Genomic DNA, 16,715 nt, shown 5'->3' on the forward strand with positions numbered 1-16,715 from the left:
ACTCCAGCCTGGGTAACAGGAGCGAAACTCCGTCTCAAAAAAAAAAAAAAAAAAATTTGGTAGATAGCAGCAGGGAAGCCATCAGGTCCTGGGATTTCTTTGATGGGAGACTTTTTATTGCAGGTTCAATCTCATTAACTCATTATTGGTTTGTTCAGATTTTCGATTTCTTCTCAATTCAATTTTGGTAGGCTGTATTTGTCCAGGATTTCTCTGCTCCTTCTAAGTTCTCAAATTCGTTGGTGATAACCACCGACATCAAAAAATTAGATCTCTAAAAAAAAAAAAAAAAAAAACCCAACTTAATATTGCACGTCAAGGAATTTAAAAAAATAACAAACCCAAAATTATTAGAAGGAAGAAATAATAAAGATCTAAGCAGTAATTAATGAAACAGAGAATGAAAAAAAGAATATAAAAGGTTAGTGAAACAAAAAGTTGGTTTTATAAAAAGATAAAATTGACAAACCTTTAGCTTAGACTAAGAAAAAAAGAAGATTCAAATAAAATCAAAAATGAAAAAGACGACATAACTGATACCACAAAAATACAAAGGGTCCCAAGAGAATATTATAAACATGTAAGGATATAAATGAAGCATAGACTGATCCAGCAGCTTTGGGGTGAGGCCCGTGATTCTGAATCCCTGATAAGCTCTGGGGTTAGGCTGAAGCTACTGGTCTGCAGACCACGCTTTCCCCAGCAGGGGTCTTGGATTTCAGGGAACTCTGATATCTAGAGAAGACAGAGGACAGCATTTGCTACAAGAAAGAAAAGGGTGCATCATGGCAGCAAAATCAGGAACAAAGATACACATACTGTGCCATCAACTTGGAAAGTGAAATTGTGATTAAATGGGCTTTCCAGGGTCTCCCCTTTTTCTGATGACAAATATGTCTCCTCATTATAGCACCCACATATCAGATTCTCTAGAGATTATTACTCATGCTTTCCTCTGCCATGCTTAATAGTTTTTTTTTTTTTTAATTGATTTAGCAGTTACGAATCAAGATGGGCTAGAAGTGGTGGCTCACAGCTTTAATCCCAGCACTTTGGGAGGCTGAGGCCAAAGGATCTCTTGAAGCCAGGAGTTTGAGAGCAGCCTGGGCAACATAGAGAGACCCCATTTCTGAGTGTAGTGGTACGTACCTGTAATCCCAGCTTTTCAGGATGCCGAGGCAGGAGGATTGCTTGAGCCCAGAAGGTCAAGGCTACAGTGAGCCGTGACAGTGCTATTGCACTCCAACCTGAGGGACAAAATGAAACCGAATATGTGTGAATCCCTTGAGAATGAGTAGGGATGTTTGTATATTCATCACTCTATCCAGTGGTGAGCATGGTGTCTGCCAGATCATAAATGCAGATGCAGCAGGATGTCCATGGCTCAGCCCTTCAGGCACAGACATCAAGAGTGGCAGCCCAGTGGTTGTTAGCCGCGATTCTGAAAGTGGAGAACTCCGGGTGCCCATGCTAGCCTTCCTGCTTGCTGTCTTAGCTTCAGGTGTCCTTTGTAAATGGGAGTGATGATAGTAGCAACTTGTCCGGCCAGGTGCAGTGGCTCATGCCTGTAGTCCCAGCGCTTTGGGAGGCCGGGAGTTCAAAACCCGCCTGCGCCACGTAGACCCCGTTTTTATAAAAAGCGTACAAATTACACTGCCATGTGTGCCTGTAGTCCTAGCTACTCGGGAGGCTGAGCTGAGAGGATCACTCGAGCCCGGGAGGGCAAGGCTGTGTAGTGGTCCATGTTTGCACCACTGCTCTCCAGCCTGGGTTTTAAAGTGAGACCCTGTCTCAATAATAGTAATAACAGCAACTTGTAATGGTGCAGATTAAAATGAGGCAATATGTGGGAAACTTTTAGCTCCTGTGCCTGCATCCAGGAAGTAGTGAGGAAACGGTTGCTGGAAACCACGGATGCATGGAATCATGACTGTTTTTTTTTTTTTTGTTGTTGTTGTTGTTGCTTTTTAGTCAGGTTTAATAAGGACACGAAAAAATGAATTCCTCATCTCACCGTTACCTCAGCTCCTGGCTCAGGAACACAACTACAGCTCCCCTGCGGGTCACCATCCTCACGTACTGTACAAAAGGACAGCAGAGGAGAAGGTCCAGCGGTACAGCGGCTACCCCGGCTCTGGCCGGAATTATCCTGGTTACTCCCCAAGTCACATTCCCCATGCATCTCAGAGTCGAGAGACAGAGTATCACCATCGAAGGTTGCAAAAGCAGCATTTTTGTGGACGACGCAAGAAATGTATGTAAGGAAACTTTTTCTTGCTCTGTTCTTATGTGGGCCTCGACGGGTTTTCCTGAGTGCTGTTGGGTGTACAAGCTTTGCAAGTCAAAATGGGGCTACCCTGAGCGTCCGTCTTGGCATAGGAACAGCAGTTAGCTCTCTCAGGCACATGCTGGATGATCAGTTCTTCTAGGTGAAACTAGGAAAAATTTAGATAGGGTTTCTCTTTTGCTCTTTGAGTATCTGCTACTTTTATGCCATAGGTCCCAATCTTTTCTTGAGTTCTGTGCTTTTGAGAAAAGTACCTAGATTTCCAGTGATAAAAGAAATCAGAGATAAATGTCTAGGTGTGATTGGGTGTCTCTTTTGAAGACATCAAGGAGAGACTTCCAGAAACAAGATTAGCATGTGGGGAGGTAGCTGTGAAATGCAGGGACCCTTGAGTGTGGTTTGCGACCTAGATACAACCTTCAGCTGTTTGCAGACCACGATGTCTAATAGAAATGTAACATAAGCCCTAAATACAATTTTATACACACACACACACACACACACACACACACACACACACACACATATATATATATATATATTTATTTTTATTTTTTTTTTTTTTGAGATGGAGTCTTGCTCTATCGCCAGGCTGGAGTGCAGTGGTGCGATCTTGGCTCACTGCAACCTCTGCCTCCTGGATTCGAGTGATTCTCCTGCCTCAGCTTCCCGAGTAGCTAGGACTACAGGCACCGTGCCCAGCTAATTTTTTGTATTTTAGTAGAGATAGGTTTCACCATGTTGGCCAGAATGGTCTTGATCTCCTGACCTCATGATCTGCCCACCTTGGCGTCCCAAAGTGCTGGGATTACAGCCATGAGTCACCGTGTCTGGCCACATTTTTACATTTTTTTATTAGCCACAAGTTTTAAAAGTTTTTTAAAAAAAAGGGTAAATAAATTTTAATATTTTATTTAACCCAACATATACAAAATATTATCTCAACATGTAATCAGTATTATCAGTATTACATATTATTAGTGAGAGATTTACATTCTTTTTTCATATAAAGTTTTGGAAATCCAGTGTTCATTTTAAACTTGCAGTGCTTAACTTACACCTGTCAATTCATACGATAAATTTTTACTGAAAACACTTAATCTCTATTTAACTTGAATAAAATTAAGGTCAAAAAAGTAGATTTACATACTCAAGTTGTTTCGGACATACTTAAAATATTTTCTTTTTTCTTTTTTTTTTTTTTCTGAGATGGAGTGTCACTCTTTTGCCCAGACTGGTGTGAAGTGACATGATCTCGGCTCACTGCAACCTCCACTGCCCAGGTTTAAGGGATTCTCCTGCCTCAGTCTCCGAGTAGCTGGAATTACAGGCGTGCGCCATCACGCCTGGCTAATTTTTGTATTTTTGGTAGAGACGGGTTTGCCATGTGTGCCAGGCTGGTCTTGAACTCCTGGCCTCAGGTGATCCACCCACCTCCCAAAGTGTTAGGATTACAGGCAGGAGCCAAAAGATTTTCAGTAACTAAATCAAGTATTGTTTTTTAAACTTTTAACTTCTGTTGCTCATTAGCTACATGTGGCAAGTGTGTACCAACTTGGATAGCACAGCCACACAGTGGTTATTCTCATGGAGAAGAGAATCTGTTATCATGAAGATAGTAATCAGGAGGAATAATGGGATAATTTCTACCATTTTCACTGGTTTTTGATTTTTTGGTGTCATTGAAATATCCTCATTAAGGAGCATCCATTTGGCGTGTGTATAGAGTAATAATTTAGCCTGTATTAAGGATAGTAATAATGTTTATAGTGGTCAGGCGTACTTGATATGAGACATCAAAGCTAATCTTTACAGCAACCTTATAAACAGGTGTCACTTGTTGTCATAGTTAGGGGAACTGAGACTCAAGGTCCCTGAGCTCTTAAGTGGCCAACCTGAGTTTTTAAATCTAACTCTAAATAATTTGATCTCTTGATTTTACTCTGTGGAGAGCTATGTTCACTATTATAGCTGGATGGGTTTTATAGTACTAAAATATTTCTGTAGTAGGTAGTACACAGTTAATTCCCTGAGCTTTCCATATGCCATTTTTTACCCCAGGAATGTCTGTGGTTGTTCTCCAGTAGCTGAAGGCATCATGTCTGGTGCGGCAGGCACTTCGCGGTCCCTGCTCAGTGGCTATGGCCAGTATCCATTCTGTTAATTTGGTGCCCACACTCTACCAGTTACAAAAAGTGTTTAATACGGTTTTTGATATCACCCCCGTCTATGCTGTTTCCTCAGTAACTAAGTGAATATCACAGCAAAGAGTTCTTACCACTTCTTATGTGCTGTGTTAAAGTTTGTGTTGATGAAACAAGGGTTTAAGACATGGGTCGTATTTTATAGCCGTTTACATTTTATTTAGCATATAATATGTGAAGTGATATAGTTAATGAATTCATAATGAATTTAGATCCAAAGGATAAACACTATTTCTGCAGTTTTTGAGTAGTAAAATGAGCATTTTCTACTTCCAAAGTTTCTCCCTACAAAATTGATTTTTATTTTACCTGTTCCACTAAGTAGAATTATAGGTTGTTTTTGTTGTTGTTTGAGGTGAAATCTTACCCTTTCGCTGAGACACTGTATCTCAAAGATACATGCCTACGTGTGGTTGGGTGTTATGTCTGAGGTCATAAAGTAGAGACTTCCTTATGGAGTGCAGTGGTGTGATCTTGGCTCACTGCGACCTTTGCCTCCTCTTGGTTCAAGTGATCCTCCTGCCTCAGCCTCTCAAGTAGCTGGGATGACAAGCATACCCCACCACACCTGGATAATTTGTGAAATTTTAGTAGAGACAGGGTTTCACCATGTTGGCCAGGCTGGTCTCAAATTCCTGGCCTCTAGTGACCCACTACCTTTGCTTCCCAAATTGCTGGGATTACAGGTGTGAGCTACCACACCTAGCCTAGAGCTTTTTTCTTTTTCTTTCTTTAAAAAAAATAAAAAACTTTTTAGAGCATTTTCGAGTCTCTGAATTCATCCATGCATCCACTATCCATTTATTTATGCATTTATTCCTCTATCCGCCAAGCCTTTAATCCATCCACCATCTGCTCATCCATCTATCCAATCACCCATCTGTCCACCCACCCACCCATCCATCCATCCACCCACCCACCCATCCATCCATCCTATCCAATCCATCTGTGTACCCATCCACACATCCAAACATTTATTGAGTAGACCTTTCTTGACAACATACTAGGTGCAAGGCACCCAGGCAGGCACTGACATCATCACTTGTTAGCGGATTGGTAAAGCAGCTGATTACCTAGTTTCTGTTCTTCCCTTGTTTCAGTTTCTTTCTCAGCTGGTATTATCCAGATATTCTCTACTAATATCCCTTTCAAATACTCTTATGTTCATCATAGATGCTCCCAAGCCTCCCACGGAGGACACCTATCTAAGGTTTGATGAATATGGGAGCTCTGGGCGACCCAGGAGATCAGCTGGAAAATCACAAAAGGGCCTAAATGTGGAAACCCTGGTGGTGGCAGACAAGAAAATGGTGGAAAAGCATGGCAAGGGAAATGTCACCACGTACATTCTCACAGTAATGAACATGGTAAGGAGGGCGGATGCCACGAACCTTCTGGCTCTCCAAAGAAGATAAACGAATTCTCTTGCATGGGTTGAATAACAGATGTGTTAGATCGATGCAAATAGAGCTGGTTTCTGCCATTACTTTTAATAGCTATGTACGTGGTTTTATGGTTTTTTTTTTTTTTTTTTAGTTTTGAGGAAATTCTCTTTATATGTACATATTTGGTAAAATTGAAGCCTGTGTTCTTCAATCAACATGTCTGACTGATTCCGTCATATAGTTTGCAAAATGTTGAGATTTTGTTTGATTTCCATTGTTTCAACAGGTTTCTGGCCTGTTTAAAGATGGAACTATTGGAAGTGACATAAATGTGGTTGTGGTGAGCCTAATTCTTCTGGAACAAGAACCTGTAAGTGGCAAACTTCATTTATGTCTTCGTTCAGTCTGCCATTCAGGATACATTTCTTGAACACCTCCTGTGTGCACTAATCCATGTACTAGTCATCAGCTGCTTAAATTTGAAGCTGGACTGACTCTGTCCTCAAAGTACAATCTAAAACAGCTGTGGGATCACATCATTAAACTAAAACACCAGAAAATAATTGTTTATATTTAAGTATATTTATATATAATACATGTGTGTATGTATACATGTTAAAGTATTATTACATAGTATATAAATACATAATATAAATATAAATATGAAATATAAACACATTACATAAAAAATATAAATGTTACGTAGGCTTCACAAAAAAGGTGAATTTGCTCATAGATTTTAAGGATTAGGTAGATTTTGCAAGTTTGATATGCTGAGTAATTGCTGGTAGATGCAGAAGGATATTTCAAAAATACACTAAAAATAAGACATCAGAAAATTACAGTAAACCTACTGTCTCCCCAGTACCATCGTGGGTAATACAGGGAATAAACAACGGGTATTTTAGCTGCCCTTGGATTGATCACAGTGAGATGTAAGGCACAGACATGGGGCAAATTATAAAACCCAGAACATGTAATAAAGTGTTAAATTACATGGTACTCACTGCTTTGTAGTGTTTTGATGTTTAAACTGTGTTTCTCTGAGATCAGGATTACCATTCAAATGGCAATTTTTTAAGTCCCCTGAGGCTTTTCCTCTTCGTCTGTAACCCCAGTAAAGAACATAAAAAGCAGGAAGACAGACAAGACAAAAACTGATCTAATTGTCCAGGTGTGGAGAGCTACAGAAGTTAACAGCTTGTCAAAGGGCTTTTGGAATTTTAGAAAGATAGGATGTGTGCTGGTTAGGAGACACTTTTGTCTTTAGCCTACTAATAGGTTGCCCAAGGACATTGCAACCAGCCACAACTTAATTCACTCATAATTAAAGGTCTTGTCTAAAAACCCTAAACTTGACCAAGTCAACAGTTTTGACTAAGCAAACATTTGACAAATGATTATTTTAAGGGTTGGTCATCTCTTATCCTGTGGAATCATATAATCATTTGTTTATTCATTCAGTAAATTTTCATTAGATTGATTGATTGATTGAAACCTATGATGTGCCAAATGTTTTGCTGGGAATTCTGACATCTATATAAAAAATAATGAGGCTTTATGGAAAAGCCTTGAACTTCATCACCATTAATTTATCATCCTGTTTTAAAAGTTATACTGGTTATATAAAGGTGGTACCAGGTGAGATGAGCAAAGGTATTCCAACCGATGGCAGGTTTATTTTTGTTGAACTAGAGTCAGTCATCAGCCATGCGACAGAAACTTTGTAGTTACTTTAAATATTGTGAGCATTTACCTAAAATAGATTTTGTCTCCTGCCTCAGCTCAAGTGTTTTCCTCTACTGATCTTTTTCTCTAGAAATATGTTTCTGTGTTTGCCTGTACAAATGCAATGATTCAGCATTCTCATCTCTGTGACAAATTCACACTTTGATTTGTGTGGGTTTCCCATAGGGAGGATTACTGATCAACCATCATGCAGACCAGTCCCTGAATAGTTTTTGTCAATGGCAATCTGCCCTTACTGGAAAGAATGGCAAGAGACATGATCATGCCATCTTACTCACGGGATTTGATATTTGTTCTTGGAAGAATGAACCATGTGACACTCTAGGTATGGTATGAACAGATCCTTCATACACACCTGTTAGCCGAAAACACAATATGGAAACTTTCTATGGATGATGGATAGCCCTTACCTTCCTTAATAAAGAGACATGATATTTAAATTGTGGAGTCACCTCATGTATCCACTGGTGACTGTTGTTCTATTTAAATGAACTTAGAGTGTGGGGAACCCATTTTGTTCATTTTGTTTTTTTTTTTCTTTTTCTTTTTTCTTATTTATTTATTTATTTTTTGAGATGTAGTTTGACTTTTGTTGCCTAGGCTGGAGTGCAATGGCACAATCTCAGCTCACTGCAACCTCTGCCTTTTGGGTTCAAGAGATTCTCCTGCCTTGGCCTCCCAAGTAACGGGGATTACAGGCATCCACCATCACGCCTGGCTGATTTTTGTATTTTCAGTGGAGATGGGGTTTTACCGTGTTGGCCAGGCTGGTCTTGAACTCCCGACCTCAGGTGATGCACCCGCCTCAGCCTCCCAAAGTGCCGGGATTACCAGTGTGAGCCACCTCTCCAGGCTTGTATTTTTCTTTGTTGATCCTACAGATGATCACTGAGTTGTGAGATACATTGTTTAACTAGAAATTTGTGGGTTATTCCATAAGCATCATGGTACCTAACTGTGCCACTAGATCGCAGTGCCTCCTTTAGAAAGTTACTTGACTTTGAAGTACTCGGTTCTTCCATATTTGTACAAGGCAGTGATAGCAAGAACTGTATCTCTTATATCTATACTATATTTTCTGGTGTATTCCATTGCACATAATAGGAATTCAACATTTTTTAAAAGTCAGTGGATGGTCGTCTAAATCAGAGGTCAGCAAACTTTCTCTGCGAAGGGCCAGATAGTCAGTATGTTTAGGCTATGCAGGCCGTAGGTCTCTGTGGTCAGTTCTGCTGTATTTTTGACAAAGCAGCCACGGGTGATATGTGAATAAATGAATGTGGATGTGTTTCAATAAAACTTTATTTACAAAAATGGAAGACAGGGGCCAGTTTCCTGATACAACTAATAGTTCAGATAGGTGGTAGAATTTTGTGGAGCTGAGAAAAGCTTATGTGATGTATTCCTCTCATGCTTTCACTCAAGAGTACTTTATCATCTCTTACATGATACATTAGACATGACAGTAGGTTGGACTTTATAAGGGATTTTATTATTTTTTGTTTTTTGAGATGGAGTCTTGCTCTTGCAGTCCAGGCTGGTTTACAGGGGCACTAGATTAGCTCACCGCAACCTCCACCTCCCAAGTTCAGGTCTCCTGCCTCAGCCTCCTGAATAGCTGGGATTACAGGTGCCCGCTACCATACCTGGCTAATTTTTGTATTTTTAGTACAGATGGGGTTTCACCCTGTTGGACAGGCTGGTCTTGAACTCCTGACCTCAGGTGATCCACCTGCCTCAGCCTCTCAAAGCACAAGGATTACAGGCATGAGCCACCAAGCCCAGCCAGAAATTTTATCTTTTATGTTTCTCAAGTTCTCTGCAGTTTCTCTGCTATGTCCTATAAATAAGTTTATTTTAACAATTCATTACTAATCATAGTCTTCAAAAACACACAACTGTTTTGGGAATTGTTCCATGGAATGGATTTTTATAATGAGAGATGATATACATCCATTATAATCCGAGTTTGGAACTTGCAAAGTGACATGTGATAATCCAATGCATTGTTGATGTTTTGAAGAGAGATTCTGAGAATCAGGCAGTGTTATCTGTTAACCAGAGACCAAAATGTAAGAAAAGGCTTGGAAAAAAACAAACAAAACATCAGAAATTCCACCAACTGTCTAAGAGGTCACTTTAAGCAGTCTGTCCTGATGCAAAGCGCATTCGCTTTGACTTCTGGGTCTGTGCTTGATTCCTGAGTCAGAATTTGTGACTCTGAGATCTTGAACAAGATAATTCACCTCTCTGAGTTTCGGTTTCCTAAGCTAAAAGTACATACACACATAGATATATACTAGACGTATAGCAGTGTGTGAATTTGGCAACCATTTATTAGTGACGACCCTGATGGCAGTAATGAGAATGATTCCACCCCTTATTCGTGCATTTCTGTTAGATTTCCCAGATGATCTCTCTTCCATCTTGACAATGAGGCAGGTACATTCAGTTCACAAGCATGCGTTTAATACTAGATGGGTACGTAGATTTGTTCTACTGATTATTAGGGCCCAAACTGGAAAGAAAGATATTTTCACACACTGCATTGTATTTCAAGATAGACTCAAGGGCTGGCCGGGATGGTTTTATAACAGCTTTTAGAGGGAGGTAGTTTTGGGAACAGAAGCACTTATCCCATTATAAGGCACCAGAGAAAAGTGAATTTAATCTGCACATATTGTTTAGGCATTGTCATGTTTTCTGCTCTAGAAAAAGACCAGGATATATGTATTCCCTTGGAAATTACACCCTGAACTTTGACGTTAATGCCACGGTTCAGTAAGCATTTTTGCATTAGTTTCACTGTCATTCTATCGGTTGCTCTGATCCAAATGATAAACTCAGACAGGCATATAAATATTCTGTGACTTACCGTACTAAATGCAAAATAGGAATGACAGTACTCATACTGACCTTACAGGGCTGTTAGGAGGATCAAGTTATAACAATACGTAACAAAAACAAGAAAATAGGAAATGCCGCATTTATGTATTATCATTACACAGGACAGAGAACTATAGGCCTTGAAGTTTGTTTGTTTGTTTGCAAAAACATTTAATGAATTTATTAAACTAAACCTGTGTAGAACATTTTGAGAACGTAAGAAATTATCACGTATCTGTGTGTGCAGCCTTTGGATTCGAATTTGAAACAAATCTTTCAATAGGGTTTGCCCCCATCAGTGGAATGTGCTCTAAGTACCGAAGTTGTACCATCAATGAGGACACAGGGCTTGGCCTTGCCTTCACCATCGCTCATGAGTCGGGGCACAAGTAAGTGGCTGTTTGACCCAGTACTTTATATGAAAACTAGTTGGGTAATTCATTGGCATTCCTCTAACGGTTATTGTTGACTTAGGTAGAAAAACGAGGGTAAGTGTTGTGTAAAGCTTAGAATAGTTTCTGACTATACGTAGGGCTCAATAAAAGCTAGTTATTGTTGATGTCATTCTGTTTAAATAACAGCATTTAATAGCCACACAGTGCTACTTTGTGTGCACAGATTCCAAGTTATTTAACTGAGTCTCTAGTCTGTTAGGCATTTGTTTATTTTTGTTCATGTTTTGCAGCAATGAAAACATTTTTTAGCTGATTCTTTAAAGAGGAAACAATAATGGAGAAAAATTAATTCCCAGAGTGTAACGGTGTGTTGTTTATCCTACTTTTTTTTTTTGAGATGGAGTTTCACTCTAGTTGCCTACGCTGGAGTGCAGTGGCATGATCTCAGCTCACTGCAGCCTCTGCCTCCTGGATTCAAGAAATTCTCCCACCTCAGCCTCCAAAGTGGCTGGGATTATAGATGCCCACCACTATGCACAGCTAGTTTTTGTATTTTTAGTAGAGACTGGATTTCACCCTGTTGGCCAGGCTGGTCTCGAACTCCTGACCTTAGGTGATCCACCGACCTAGGCTTCCCAAAGTGCTGGGATTACAGGCGTGAGTTACCATGCCCAACTGGCATGCTACTTTTTGGAAAAAAACTTTCGATGCTTGTACTGAAAATTCTTTTAATTGGCAACATTGCATGTACTTAATATTCTTTTAATTGGTGTTAGTAAATCTTCCTTTTATGGTGAAGACGATGCTACCGACAATTTTCAAACATTATTGGAGCAGTAGCAGCTGCATTGGAACAACTATATGACTTTACAAAATAATTATTTCAACATGTAGTACTCTTTAGATATACCAGTTCAGGAATGTTTGTGTGTATACATGTGTGTATGTTTTATTTAACAAACAAGAACTATCTTTTATATATTTTCAAAGCATCCAGTTAATTTCTGACTTCAAAGCAAACATCATCTATTCAGCAACCATAGTTGATATTTTTATGTTTGGTGTTGGTGCTGCTTTCTCCTCCTCCTCCTCCTTCTCCTCCTCCTTCCTCTTTCCTCCATCCTCCTTGTTCCTCCTCCTCCTCGTTCCTCCTGGTTGCTCCTCCTGGTTTCTCCTCCTCCTCCTCCTCCTCCTCCTCCTGGTTCCTCCTCCTCCTCCTCCTCCTCCTCCTCCTCCTCCTGGTTTCTCCTGGTTTCTCCTCCTCCTCCTGGTTCCTCCTCCTCCTCCTCCTGGTTTCTCCTGGTTCCTCCTCCTCCTCCTCCTCCTCCTCCTGGTTTCTCCTCCTCCTCCTGGTTCCTCCTCCTCCTCCTCCTCCTCCTCCTGGTTTCTCCTCCTCCTCCTGGTTCCTCCTCCTCCTCCTCCTCCTCCTCCTCCTCCTGGTTTCTCCTCCTCCTCCTGGTTCCTCCTCCTCCTCCTGGTTCCTCCTCCTCCTCCTGGTTCCTCCTCCTCCTCCTGGTTCCTCCTCCTCCTCCTGGTTTCTCCTGGTTTCTCCTCCTCCTCCTGGTTCCTCGTCCTCCTCCTCCTCCTGGTTTCTCCTGGTTTCTCCTCCTCCTCCTCCTGGTTCCTTCTCCTCCTCCTCCTCCTCCTCCTCCTGGTTTCTCCTCCTCCTCCTGGTTCCTCCTCCTCCTCCTGGTTCCTCCTCCTCCTCCTGGTTTCTCCTGGTTTCTCCTCCTCCTCCTGGTTCCTCCTCCTCCTCCTCCTGGTTTCTCCTCCTCCTCCTGCTCCTCCTCTTGATTTCTCCTCCTCCTCCTGGTTCTTCGTCCTCCTCCTCCTCCTCCTCCTCCTGGTTTCTCCTGGTTTCTCCTCCTCCTCCTGGTTCCTCCTCCTCCTCCTCCTCCTCCTCCTCCTCCTCCTGGTTTCTCCTCCTCCTCCTGGTTCCTCGTCCTCCTCCTCCTCCTCCTCCTCCTGGTTTCTCCTGGTTTCTCCTCCTCCTCCTGGTTCCTTCTCCTCCTCCTCCTCCTGGTTTCTCCAAGTTTCTCCTCCTCCTTCTGGTTCCTCCTCCTCCTCCTCCTCCTCCTCCTGGTTTCTCCTGGTTTCTCCTCCTCCTCCTGGTTCCTCCTCCTCCTCCTCCTGGTTTCTCCTGGTTTCTCCTGGTTTCTCCTCCTCCTCCTGGTTCCTCCTCCTCCTCCTCCTCCTCCTGGTTTCTCCTGGTTTCTCCTCCTCCTCCTTGTTCCTCCTCCTCCTCCTCCTGGTTTCTCCTGGTTTCTCGTCCTCCTCCTGGTTCCTCCTCCTCCTCCTCCTCCTCCTCCTGGTTTCTCCTGGTTTCTCCTCCTCCTCCTGGTTCCTCCTCCTCCTCCTCCTGGATTCTCCTGGTTTGTCCTCCTCCTCCTGGTTCCTCCTCCTCCTCCTCCTGGATTCTCCTGGTTTGTCCTCCTCCTCCTGGTTCCTCCTCCTCCTCCTCCTGGTTCCTCGTCCTCCTCCTGCTCCTCCTCTTGATTTCTCCTCCTCCTCCTGGTTCCTTCTCCTCCTCCTGGTTCCTCTCCTCCTCCTCCTCCTCCTCCTCCTGGTTTCTCCTCCTCTTCCTGGTTCCTCCTCCTACTCCTCCTCCTCCTGGTTTCTCATCGTTTCTCCTCCTCCTCCTGGTTCCTCCTCCTCCTCCTCCTCCTCCTGGTTTCTCCTGGTTTCTCCTCTTCCTCCTGGTTCCTCCTCCTCCTCCTTCTGGTTTCTCCTTGTTTCTCCTCCTCCTCCTGGTTCCTCGTCCTCCTCCTCCTCCTCCTGGTTTCTCCTCCTCCTCCTGGTTCCTCCTCCTCCTCCTCCTCCTCCTCCTCCTGGTTTCTCCTGGTTTCTCCTCCTCCTCCTGGTTCCTCCTCCTCCTCCTGCTCCTCCTCCTCCTCCTGGATTCTCCTGGTTTCTCCGCCTCCTCCTGGTTCCTCCTCCTCCTCCTCCTCCTCCCCCTGGTTTCTCCTGGTTTCTCCTCCTCCTCCTGGTTCCTCCTCCTCCTCCTCCTCCTCCTCCTCCTGGTTTCTCCTGGTTTCTCCTCCTCCTCCTGGTTCCTCCTCCTCCTCCTGCTCCTCCTCCTCCTCCTGGATTCTCCTGGTTTCTCCGCCTCTTCCTGGTTCCTCCTCCTCCTCCTCCTCCTGGTTTCTCCTGGTTTCTCCTCCTCCTCCTGGTTCCTCCTCCTCCTCCTCCTCCTCCTCCTCCTCCTCCTCCTCCTGGTTTCTCCTGGTTTCTCCTCCTCCTCCTGGTTCCTCCTCCTCCTCCTCCTCCTCCTCCTCCTGGTTTCTCCTGGTTTCTCCTCCTCCTCCTGGTTCCTTCTCCTCCTCCTCCTCATCCTCCTCCTGGTTTCTCCTAGTTTCTCCTCCTCCTCCTGGTTCCTCCTCCTCCTCCTCCTCCTGGTATCTCCTGGTTTTTCCTCTTGCTCCTGGTTCCTCCTCCTCCTCCTCCTCCTCCTCCTCCTCCTCCTGGTTTCTCCTGGTTTCTCCTCCTCCTCCTGGTTCCTCCTCCTCCTCCTCCTGGATTCTCCTGGTTTGTCCTCCTCCTCCTGGTTCCTCCTCCTCCTCCTCCTGGTTCCTCGTCCTCCTCCTGCTCCTCGTCTTGATTTCTCCTCCTCCTCCTGGTTCTTCGTCCTCCTCCTCCTCCTCCTCCTGGTTTCTCCTCCTCCTCCTCGTTCCTCGTCCTCCTCCTCCTCCTCCTCCTCCTGGTTCCTCGTCCTCCTCCTCCTCCTCCTCCTGGTTCCTTCTCCTCCTCCTGGTTCCTCTCCTCCTCCTCCTCCTCCTCCTGGTTTCTCCTCCTCTTCCTGGTTCCTCCTCCTACTCCTCCTCCTCCTGGTTTCTCGTCGTTTCTCCTCCTTCTCCTGGTTCCTCCTCCTCCTCCTCCTCCTCCTGGTTTCTCCTGGTTTCTCCTCTTCCTCCTGGTTCCTCCTCCTCCTCCTTCTGGTTTCTCCCTGTTTCTCCTCCTCCTCCTGGTTCCTCGTCCTCCTCCTCCTCCTCCTGGTTTCTCCTGGTTTCTCCTCCTCCTCCTGGTTCCTCCTCCTCCTCCTCCTCCTGTTTTCTCCTGGTTTCTCCTCCTCCTCCTGGTTCCTCCTCCTCCTCCTCCTCCTCCTCCTCCTGGTTTCTCCTGGTTTCTCCTCCTCCTCCTGGTTCCTCCTCCTCCTCCTGCTCCTCCTCCTCCTCCTGGATTCTCCTGGTTTCTCTGCCTCCTCCTGGTTCCTCCTCCTCCTCCTCCTCCTCCTCCTCCTGGTTTCTCCTGGTTTCTCCTCCTCCTCCTGGTTCCTCCTCCTCCTCCTCCTCCTCCTCCTCCTGGTTTCTCCTGGTTTCTCCTCCTCCTCCTGGTTCCTCCTCCTCCTCCTCCTCCTCCTGGTTTCTCCTGGTTTCTCCTCCTCCTCCTGGTACCTTCTCCTCCTCCTCCTCCTCCTCCTCCTGGTTTCTCCTAGTTTCTCCTCCTCCTCCTGGTTCCTCCTCCTCCTCCTCCTCCTGGTATCTCCTGGTTTCTCCTCCTCCTCCTGGTTCCTCCTCCTCCTCCTGCTCCTCCTCCTCCTCCTGGATTCTCCTGGTTTCTCCGCCTCCTCCTGGTTCCTCCTCCTCCTCCTCCTCCTGGTTTCTCCTGGTTTCTCCTCCTCCTCCTGGTTCCTCCTTCTCCTCCTCCTTCTGGTTTCTCCTGGTTTCTCCTCCTCCTCCTGGTTCCTCTTCCTCCTCCTCCTCCTCCCCCTGGTTTCTCCTGGTTTCTCCTTCTCCTCCTGGTTCCTCCTCCTCCTCCTCCTTCTGGTTTCTCCTGGTTTCTCCTCCTCCTCCTGGTTCCTCTTCCTCCTCCTCCTCCTCCCCCTGGTTTCTCCTGGTTTCTCCTTCTCCTCCTTGTTCCTCCTCCTCCTCCTCCTCCTCCTCCTGGTTTCTCCTGGTTTCTCCTCCTTCTCCTGGTTCCTCCTCCTCCTCCTCTTCCTCCTCCTGGTTTCTCCTGGTTTCTCTTCCTCCTCCTGGTTCCTCCTCCTCCTCCTCCTCCTCCTGATTTCTCCTGGTTTCTCCTCCTCCTCCTGGTTCCTCCTCCTCCTCCTCTTCCTCCTCCTCCTGGTTTCTCCTCCTCCTGGTTCCTCCTCCTCCTCCTCCTCCTGGTTTCTCTTGGTTTCTCCTGGTTTCTCCTCCTCCTGCTGGTTTCTCCTGGTTTCTCCTCCTCCTCCTGGTTCCTCCTGGTTTCTCCTCCTCCTTCTGGTTCCTTCTGGTTCCTCCTCCTCCTCCTCCTGATTCCTCCTGGTTCCTCCTCCTCCTCCTCCTGGTTCCTGCTGGTTTCTCCTCCTCCTCCTCCTGGTTCCTCCTGGTTTCTCCTCTTCCTCCTGGTTCCTCCTGGTTTCTCCTCCTCCTCCTGGTTCCTCCTCCTGGTTCCTCCTGGTTTCTCCTCCTCTTCCTCCTGGTTCCTTCTGGTTTCTCCTCCTCCTACACCTAGTTCCTCCTGGTTTATTCTCCTCCTCCTCCTGGTTCCTCCTGGTTCCTCCTCCTCCTCCTCCTCCTCCTCCTCCTGGTTTCTCCTGGTTTCTCCTCGTCCTCCTGGTTCCTCCTCCTCCTCCTCCTCCTCCTCCTCCCGGTTTCTCCTGGTTTCTCCTCCTCCTCCTGGTTCCTACTTCTCCTCCTCTTCCCGGTTTCTCCTGGTTTCTCCTCCTCCTCCTCCTCCTGGTTCCTCCTCCTCCTCCTCTTCCTCCTGGTTTCTCCTGGTTTCTCCTCCTCCTCCTGGTTCCTCCTCCTCCTCCTCCTCCTCCTCCTGGTTTCTCCTGGTTTCTCCTCCTCCTCCTAGTTCCTACTGGTTTATCCTCCTCCTCCTCCTC

The 16,715-nt window shown here is 45.1% G+C and overlaps 1 protein-coding gene across 1 annotated transcript in view; it reads left to right on the plus strand.

Moving 5' to 3' along the window:
- The first annotated feature begins 1,990 nt into the window (after nt 1-1,990).
- Nucleotides 1,991-16,715, plus strand: part of ADAMTS18 (ADAM metallopeptidase with thrombospondin type 1 motif 18) — a 97,851-nt gene continuing 83,126 nt past the window's right edge. Inside the window, exons 1-5 of the mRNA XM_039477491.2 lie at nt 1,991-2,258; nt 5,665-5,858; nt 6,163-6,246; nt 7,791-7,950; nt 10,795-10,900. Of these exons, the coding sequence (XP_039333425.1) occupies nt 1,997-2,258; nt 5,665-5,858; nt 6,163-6,246; nt 7,791-7,950; nt 10,795-10,900 (806 nt within the window). The 5' untranslated portion in view covers nt 1,991-1,996. The remainder of the gene's footprint in view (nt 2,259-5,664; nt 5,859-6,162; nt 6,247-7,790; nt 7,951-10,794; nt 10,901-16,715) is intronic.

The sequence above is a fragment of the Saimiri boliviensis genome, chromosome 1, assembly GCF_048565385.1.
Source record: "Saimiri boliviensis isolate mSaiBol1 chromosome 1, mSaiBol1.pri, whole genome shotgun sequence".
In the NCBI taxonomy this organism is placed as follows: Eukaryota; Metazoa; Chordata; class Mammalia; order Primates; family Cebidae; genus Saimiri; species Saimiri boliviensis.